Source organism: Folsomia candida, unplaced genomic scaffold (assembly GCF_002217175.1).
Source record: "Folsomia candida strain VU population unplaced genomic scaffold, ASM221717v1 Fcan01_Sc065, whole genome shotgun sequence".
In the NCBI taxonomy this organism is placed as follows: domain Eukaryota; kingdom Metazoa; phylum Arthropoda; class Collembola; order Entomobryomorpha; family Isotomidae; genus Folsomia; species Folsomia candida.
Window position 1 is genome coordinate 248890 of NW_019091257.1, and position 9556 is coordinate 258445.

General features: G+C 36.7%; 2 protein-coding genes across 2 annotated transcripts; both read left to right on the forward strand.

Moving 5' to 3' along the window:
• The first annotated feature begins 323 nt into the window (after positions 1-323).
• On the forward strand, positions 324-4191 carry LOC118433652. The gene is made up of 7 exons (XM_035845810.1): positions 324-715; positions 786-956; positions 1029-1124; positions 1195-1350; positions 1431-1663; positions 1741-1906; positions 1996-4191. The coding sequence occupies exons 1-7, from the start codon at positions 508-510 to the stop codon at positions 2118-2120; spliced, it is 1155 nt and encodes a 384-aa protein (XP_035701703.1). The 5' UTR covers positions 324-507; the 3' UTR covers positions 2121-4191.
• A 3704-nt stretch (positions 4192-7895) lies between these two features.
• LOC110862676 (pulmonary surfactant-associated protein D-like) lies at positions 7896-8282 on the forward strand. Its single transcript, XM_022111891.1, has one exon. The coding sequence runs from the start codon at positions 7896-7898 to the stop codon at positions 8280-8282; it is 387 nt and encodes a 128-aa protein (XP_021967583.1).
• Positions 8283-9556: the final 1274 nt, after the last annotated feature.

A 9556-nucleotide genomic window follows, 5' to 3' on the forward strand; every position in this document is an offset into this window, starting at 1 on the left:
CTCTCAATCGGATCAGAAAACCAACTTTGAAACAAATCCTTCCCATCATTCGATCTCTACATTTCGCCCATTTCGCCCTTCGTTTTCGTAACTTATCTCACAAAGGTGCCCAAATAGTGATTAACTCGGCAAAAATAAGTCAAGAGGACATAAAGCAAACCAAAGTCCAACCCAATCGGAAGAGGTATGTTACAGCAACATTGCACCAACATATGAAACGTTGGACGAAAGTGAACGTTATATCTGGGTGAAATTTTTTCAATTGCAACGTTCATATAACGTTCCTTAACTGCGAAATTTCACAGTGCGCCCTAAAGTTTTAATCACGTTGGTACAACGTTTATTACTGAAAATTTAACAGTGTAGTAACATGAAATTGCCGACTGCAAGTATTGTGACTTTCACGTTGAACCAACGTTCTCTCCACGCAAATTGCCCCTTGCATACCGCTACCGTCGCCATTCCAACCATGCTTGTACCTTCGGTCGTCTGAGTTTTTTTTCAATCATGACGGTGAAAAATTATCTCGTCGTTGAATTTTCCACAGAAAATCCAATTACTGTGGATGTAATTCCATCAAATTGGTTGATTGGAAACACTGAGTGTTGGTGGCCGTCTCGTTGCGATGCAGGAAATTTAAAGAAAATACGCTGTGACCGAACTCTCCCTCAGCCATCGTGGGGAAAGTGTGTGTGTAGGATTCTAGGCGAATTTGGTAAGTAGGAAGAATAAAATTGGCTGGTATTTCATACATTTTAATTTAAAGTTTCTGTTTTAATATTTAGATACATTCAAAGCTGCTGTTGAAGGAGCCAGAAAAGCTGAAGACACCTCCGAGCTGGAAAACGATCCAATTTTGCCAAACAAACGTATTTCCAAGAACAAAAAAATAAATTCAGATCACGAGAACGACAACTGTTTGTCAATTTTGCGGGCGCACGAGGTTACTGCAACAGGTACAGTGTTTACATAAATACGAGTCCTTTATATTTGCAAAGTATTATTTTTAAGTTATAATTATAATGCAGGAGCCACTAATGAATTTCCAATTTCGCTGCTGAGTTCTCCTCCAACAAACTTGTATATGACAAGCCCAGTGGAGGGGTCGAATTTATTAGCAACAGGTGAACTTCAAATTGACCTATTTAATAATAATTCCTAACGATTAAAACTTTTTTACCTTACATATTTTAGTCGGCGGTGAAGAGGAAAATAATCGGCAAATTATTTATGTGACAACTGAAGATTTTCTAGCTCCCGTAGGTCAAACAGAGGTCACCCCAGGCACATCATCAAATACTTCATCAGCGTCAGCGCCAGTGCTACGAACTGATTATGTTCCAACACAAGGTAAGACTAAAATAATACTGATAATCACATTTCCCTTAAATCGGTCTCATATTTACGCTAGGTTTCATTAATAATTTCAGGATTCCAAACAACAGTAATAAAACATATTGCTGGAATTGAAAAAACTCTCAAATCTTTGGAAAGGAAATTGGAAAAAATTACTGCTCATCTGGAGGCGTCGAAGATAAACGAGTCTGATCCCCCGCTTCCAGATTTCGATTTTTCTTCTTTGCCCAATTTCCCACTTCATTCTGAGCAAAGTTTGCAAGAATTTGATAATCAACTGGAATTATCAATTGAAAAAGCCAGTTTTGTAAGAGCATTTATTTTCAGAATAATTGTTTTGCAAAAGATTTATTGTTAATTGAGTCGTATTTAAATGTGGTTTAGGTTCAGTATCTGTTTGAGATTGGAGGGGAGACACTTAACCAGACAGTGAAGTTGATTTTTGACAGAATAATCGACCACGACTTGGCAATTGGCTTCACTTTTACTGGGAAAGGGAAGGAAAAGAAGCCATTTGAAATTTACTCAAACGTAAATTACTGTATTACCGGTATGAAGTATTTTATTTTCAATGAAACTTTAAAAACCGATTTATGAGATATATATGCATACATTTTAAATCGTCATCTGTTTTTACAGGTGCTGTTAAGAAGAACAAAAAACTTGCCGCTGATCAGAAAACTGATGTCAGCATCAGATTGTCCGTCATGAATCATTTACGATTCTCCAGAGCTCCAAAGACAGCCGAAGAGGAAAAAAATTAAATTTGTGATGTCGTCCGATAGAACTAAAAGGCGTAAAATCCAGGAAGCATGTAAACTAATAGAATTAGAAATACATAATAGTAGTGGTAATTTAGAACCTCAGTCGAATAGTCAACCGTGTGATGAACACATTTATAATACCCCTTACAATTTAGGGTCACAAAGTAGAAATACTGGTGATTTACACTTAGTCACCTCTAGTTATGATAGGTCGGATACCGTATTATTTGATAATGATCAACCATTTAGTAGTGATGATGAGGAGGAAGACGTGAATCAACTTCCCGATCTCAAATCAGATTTAAGGAAGTGGGCTATCACACATAATATCACGGGTACTGCCACGGATGATTTGTTGCGCATTTTATTGTCAAATTTCCCTAATTGTTCTTTACCTAAATCGCACAAGACACTGTTTGGTACCGTCACCAGCTATAATATTGATAACATAGAGGGTGGCAAATATTATCATTTTGGGTTGGCCAAAAAGATAAAATTTTATAGTAGTTTAGACTCGTTCAGTGATACATTCGATTCGTTCCAGTTAATTGTAGGAATTGATGGCTTGCCAATTAGTAGATCGAGTAAAAAACAATTTTGGCCAATTTTAGTTACCACTCCGTTATTAAACTTTAATAAGCCATTTATAGTTGGGCTCTATTACAGTGACAACTGTAAGCCAAACAAGGTGACGGAATTTTTGGAACCATTTGTTGAAGAATGCTTGTCGCTAGCTAGAACTGGGTTAGAAATTAATGGTATACTTAGAAAGGTTTTTGTAAAATGCATAGTTGCAGATGCTCCTGCTCGAAACTTTATTAAAAATTGCGTTACTTTTAATGCATATCACGGTTGCGATAGGTGCGATCAAAAGGGGAAATGGCTAGGACGTGTTATATATGACAGAAATGATGCAAATTTGCGGCACGATCAGGATTTTAATGTTCAATTAGATACGCTGCACCACACAGGAATTTCACCTTTACAATCCTTAGGAATTGGAATGGTGTCCGATGTAGTGCTTGATTATATGCACCTCGTATGTTTAGGAGTAACTAAGAAATTGTTATCCTGTTGGAGGAGTGGTCCACTCCCACATAGGCTAGGGCGACATGACATACTTGAAATTTCCGAACGAATTCTGGCGTGCAAACGATTTATTCCTTCGGAATTTAACCGGAAGCCACGACCTTTAGCAGAATTAGAATATTGGAAGGCGACTGAATATCGTACTTTTCTTTTATATTTAGGACCTTTGGTACTGAAAGGAATTCTCACAAAGGAAAAATATGAACATTTTATGCTTCTTTCAATTTCTATTCGAATTTTACTCTCAACTAACAGGGACTGGTACCAGTACGCAAGAAAATTATTAGTTTCATTTGTTGAGAAAATCCCAACTTTATATGTGCCAGAATTTCTTGTCTATAACGTCCATTCTTTAATACATTTAAGCGATGATGCGATAAAATTCGGATCTTTGAACGGCATAAATGCATTCCCATTTGAAAACTTTATGCAAGCAATTAAGCGAATGCTTAGGGCGAAAAATGGTGGTCTAATCACCTGGCGCAGGTTATTAGAAGGGTTGGCGAGTATGAAGCTGCAAATATTTCTACAACTTCATGTAACAAAGAATGTCATGTATCCACTGTTCCTAGAGATCGAGCATTTATTTTAAAATCTGGTGACGTAGTTATTATACATGAATTGAAAGGTGTTGATCAATTAGAGGTAAGAAAGTTTAATTCTAAATTAGATTATTTCAGTTTCCCTTGCGAAAGTTCGAAATTATCAATTTATGTAGTTAGTCACATATCTGTACGATGCCGGTTAATTTGTAAAAAGGATTTAAGTGTAAAAGTTGTATTACTTCCCCTATCTGGAGAAAATGAGTATCTTTGTCTTCCAGTTTGTTGTGATGAGGGTGCATTGTAGTTAATTATTATAATTAGTGCTTATGGATTTATGTATAACTTAGTATTTTGATTCAATTGACTTAATTGTATATTTATGCAAACAAATTTTAAATTGAGTGAGTAAATAAAATTGTAAGAATATTGAAAAGAGATTATAACGTTGGTGCAAAGTTATTTTTCATTTGAATGAACATTCAAGCAACGTAGGTAGCACTTTGTGGGAACGTTGGTGTCATGAAATGTACCGTGAAAGGAACGTTATTATACCGTTCACCGTATGTTCGGGGCACGTTGGTGTCAACGTTGTTGACACATTTTCATCAACGTTGTACGCACACGCAACTTCCGGCCATCGAAATTGTTTAACAACGTTACAGTTCTAACAGTGCAGCCTCCTTATTTTTCCAGTTGGGAAGTCATCGACAGTTTCTTCACCAATTCGAAACTTATTCCGAGCCAAACGGTGCAAGAATTTAGAAATAGGGGAATTTATTTACTGCATACATTCACCGAGAAAAAATTCATGCCATGGAACAAAATTTTGGCAGTGTGTGCAATTGCTACCTCACAAATACTAATAGGTTCCGTTTTAATATACACAGGGTTAGGGAGTACCGCCGGAATGGGCTTTGTTACCGAAGGGGTGGCCGATTTTGTCACAGCGTATAGAACTTATCGCTCCAGAGAGTTTTCATGGTCACAGTATAGAACTCAGAAAGCTATAAGTATGACAATTTCCGTACTTTCGGCAGGACTTTCATATATAAATAATACAGCCAAAGGCACCACAAGTAAAGTGTGCTTCCTCCGAAGTAGTAGAACAAGTTGTAACGGAGGGAATTTCAAAAACTCTAACCAGTACTTCCAAAAATGTTGCAGTTAATGCGACAAGTATTACGAAAGATATTGTGAAAACAATCGGTCGAGAAGCGTTACGGGAAGGCCTCCACATGGCGGCACATTCAGGCTCGGACATACTCCTTAGATCCCTTAATGGTGCCATAAGAGAGAAAATTGAGCGCGCAATAAAGCAACAAATCACTGATAATAGCTTGTTATTTAGAATGTTAGCCTACTACCATACTCTAGATTGCATGACGGGACAAAACATGTTGGGAATGCATGTCAAAACTATTCTGGAAAAAGTAACATCTTCCACCAACAGTGAGATGAATCAGGTCTACGCATCCTTAAGTAACAGTTTCGTCTCTAATACAAAAGGCGGAGGAGAACTTTTAAATATTTACAGAGTAAAATCAATCCTATCTGGTTTGTTGGAACTGGGGAAAATTGTATTTCAACTTTGTCACGAGCTGCAGACGGTCTTAGAATCACGTATAAATTCTACATGGTCAATACAGTTCCAATGGTTGTGTCGCAAATGGAAATTATCTTATGATGAACAATCCCTGTTGGAGAAATGTATTGAGAAAAAATTAGAATTTGGAATTGTTACAGCAAAATTAATGGAAAACGAGATAAGCGTTGAACTTGAAGGTTACAAAAATATTATTCAAAACGACCTGAAAAAAATTTCGCAAGATCACGAATCCATTACACTGAGTCAAATTGACAAACACATTGTCACCATGATAGATTCATTGACAGAGAAAGTTAATAATGTTTTGCATAAACAAATAATAACCCCAATGGCGGATTACGCATCGACGAAAGCGTTGACATCTCTGACGACTTGGGCCCATGGGGAAGATAATGAAGAAAGTCAGGAAATAGATTTGGCTTTAGGGGAGAAAGTAGTTGACTGTATCAAGGCAATTGAGGAGCTGACGAGGAAGGAGGAAAATGATCAGTTTCAAGAGGACCATGATGTCAATGATAAGGAGGAAGTCTAATATCTACTTATGTCAGGTATTACTGTAGTACAATGAGATAAAGATTAATTTATTATAAGAATATGTAAAGTTTGTCACATTTGCAATATGATACAAAAAAATCTCTCATGACATCCAAAATGGGTAGAAAAAATTAAGCGATTGTTTGGTTTATGTAGCCTGGCTGAGGTGGTTCTTTGTTTACGTTAATTTAATATTTACCTGGCGTCGGGAGGGTTATGCGTCGTTATTAGAATTATTTATTTCAACGCCCGATTGCGTGGACAGTATGTCTGTCAGTCTATGCAGTACCTCGGCAGAAATGTGTCTTGGTAAAACTCGGTTAACTGGAGCAAATTAACTGGAACTGGGAATTAAATATTTCAGGGGCAGAATCCTCTGAGGCAAGTATGTTTTCATGGGTTAAAATAGTAAATAACTTTTTGACTCCAATTTTACTACAGGTATTAAATCCTGGAGAAAATTTGTATAATGAGATTTCCAAACAAATCGAAAGTTTTGTATGGAAATCAAACTAAAAATGGGTCGGCAGACAATACTTATATCTACCAGTTAGTAGGGGAGGGGTGAAACTTATTTATCACAAAATTTAAGCGGGTGCATCTATGATTACTGATGTCAAATATACTCTCCAACAAAGAGGATGTAATACCCACGGCACTCTTATAGGTTTCACAAGAAGCCATCACATATTGGTCAAATTTTGTTCACAAATATAAAACTAGATATTTTCGTGAGTAAAAGACTGTTTACTGATACAAAATTATTTAAAATTGATTAATTGGTGCTGTGAAGTCAGAAATGTGTTGTAAAGTCAGTATGCATTGTGAGATCAATATAGTCAAATTGAGGGTATTTCAAGGAATGAAAATAGTAACGGAAATTTTATCTTCCGCTCATTACGAGCTCAAATTATTAAATTATTAATTATTAAGTGTCTTTTCATTCAGGGAGAGATTCATCACTGGGGCTATGGATGGGACCAGTGTTTCGGAAATTCACACTTTTTTGGATTTTTCACATCACAGTGGGAATAACTGTGAAATATGGGAAAAACTGTGAAAAACCGGGAAAAATGGGAGAAACTGTGAAATTGCATATTTATCGCATTTTGAAAGGCATCTAGCCCGATATTTCATTAATTTATATGATTTGGGTAATATTATTGGTTTTAAATTAATTAAATTAAACATTAATTAAATGATTAAATTCTTAATAATTTAACATGAATAATTTAATCAGATTAATATTACTCACTTAAAAATGTTGTAATTAATAGTCATTTCCTACTTAATGTTAAATAGTAACATTTAGAAAACGGAAGAAATTTAGATAAATAAAATGACACAATGTGTTTCACAATGCCCCCATTGGATTTTCACGGTATTTCACAGTTATTCACATGAGGGTCAGGTGGTAATTAACGGTAATTACCGTCTGGTAATTCACACCCGGAACACTGGATGGGACACAACTTTGCTGATTAGGATTACGGTTAGTAGGGGAAGTTATTTTCTATTTATCATTTATAAATCTAGATAATATTCTGTGCATGTGATTAGTTTCAGTTTTAGAAATAATATGATGGTATAGCATATTTTATTATTGAACTAATATATAATTTTAATAACATTTAGATTTAGATTTAAGTTGTTATGGTAAACTATAATTTAGGTTTAATTTCATTTTAGTTTTATTACAAATAATAATCAATGAATGTGATAATTTGTGATGATATTAATTATATAATAAATAAATAATCTAAGAGGCCAGAAGACTTTCGAGGACAGGCACCGGCTTAGTTCCAACCCTTGACGGCCAATAAGTAAAGTCCTGTCGGGAAGACGTCGCCTCCATTTTATATAAGATTAGTCCATTCTCTGTCTGTCTGTCTGTCTGTCTGTCTGTGAGGAACGCATCCCTTCAATGTATTACAAACGGCAACATTGATGGATAGGCGACAAGTATTTGGAGGCGTCGGCTACGGCTTACTCAAATATACTATGAGGTTAGGTTTCTGGTGTTTCAGTGGACTTTCTGGACTTCCCGGACTTTCTGGACTTTCCGGGCTTCCCGGACTTTCTGGACTTCCCGGACCTTCCGGACTTCCCGGATCTTCCGGACTTCCTGGACTTTCTGGACTTCCCGGAGTTCCCGGACTTCCCGGACTTTCCGGAAAGTCCAGAAAGTCCAGGAAGTCCAGAAAGTCCGGGAAGTCCAGAAAGCCCTGCGGAAAGTCCCGAAAGTCTGGGAAGTCCAGAAAGTCCAGAAAGTCCGGGAAGTCCAGAAAGTTCAGAAAGTCCGGGAAGTCCAGAAAGTTCAGAAAGTCCGGGAAGTCTAGAAAGTTCAGAAAGTCCAGAGAGTGCACAGAAACATCGGAGAGTCCATAGACTTATGTCTGAATTTCCGTACTTTCCGGATTTTCTGAACTTTACGGAGTTTCTGGACTTTCCAGACTTTCTGTACTTTCCGGACTTTCTGGACTTTACGTTCTGATACCGTACCGATCGAGACCAAATTATACTCCTTGGATTAGGATAAAGGAGCAATGACCATCCATTTTACGATCAAATCAGATTCAGGGTCCAAGGTTTCGCGTCCCGTGTTCCACACGGGAAAAATCCTATCATCAATCCACCCATCCAATTGCTTTGTCTTGATCTGATTCGATCGCAGAATAGTCATCCATCCTAAAAAAATTGAACAGATCCCGTGTTTTACACGGGCTATAGCCTAGTAAATTAATAGTATCCAATCGATTTAATCATTAATATATTTATGTATATGCGAATGGAAATTGATAATTTCAAATTGAATAAATTTTGGATGTTTTGTTAAAAAATAAAAAAAACGTACAATGAAATACAAAACGTGATCGGAGATTATAAAATAATGTTGCCCCACACATATCTCGATAACCGCGGGTCGGAAAATTTTGAATTTTTGAGCACATGTTACTTTACTTATCTGCCAGGAATGCTAAAAATTTCAAAAAATTCTGTCCACAAATGGCTCCCAAAATAAATCCAGAAGTGGAGAGATCCGTTTTAATAGTTTCCAAGAGTTTTTCTCGGTTGATGATAGCTAAAAATGTCTTCAGAGCAGTAATATGAAGTTATCTTTGGGCTCAATTCATAACATGATACATTACCTAATAATTAAATAAAAAAATAAAAATTCTGGACTTCATATACCTCCAAAAAATCAGTCTTTTCAAAAAGCCTCAAAAACGGTAACCTAAATAATAAATGGTTTGACGCACAAGAAAATTCACTTCGCCAACGAAGCATCATAAAACAGGTCAACTTGTCAAAATAACATGTAAACCGAATAATATAAACAAAATTGGACAAAGAAAATCCACCGGAAGTAGTCCGTTCACGTGCTGAAAGACACGCAAAAGGCAAATCTGACGCCCAACCGTAGGCGCCAGTATGAGGACCACTTGGTAGATGCAAGATCTGAATTTGTTGTCACAATGGATGAGGCTGGTCTAATGTCCAAGTCTGCGAAAGGGTTAGGAAGATCTGCTAAACCAAGGGTCAGGAGGAGACTGAGAAATATGTCTGCCCTGAGAGAGAAAGTTTTCTTACAAGATTATGGTGGTGGGCACAATTATAGGCAGTGAGGTCGTCGTTTTATTTAAAGTCTTCCCAAACACGAA

What these genes read in the sequence shown, in the direction of transcription:
- LOC118433652 (XM_035845810.1), top strand. Translation starts at nt 508, where the DNA reads ATGACGGTGAAAAATTATCTCGTCGTTGAATTTTCCACAGAAAATCCA. An exon ending in TAGGATTCTAGGCGAATTTG is followed by an intron (nt 716 to 785) that starts GTAAGTAGGAAG and finishes TTTAATATTTAG; the next exon opens with ATACATTCAAAGCTGCTGTT. An exon ending in CAATTGAAAAAGCCAGTTTT is followed by an intron (nt 1,664 to 1,740) that starts GTAAGAGCATTT and finishes AATGTGGTTTAG; the next exon opens with GTTCAGTATCTGTTTGAGAT.
- LOC110862676 (XM_022111891.1), top strand. Translation starts at nt 7,896, where the DNA reads ATGAGGTTAGGTTTCTGGTGTTTCAGTGGACTTTCTGGACTTCCCGGA.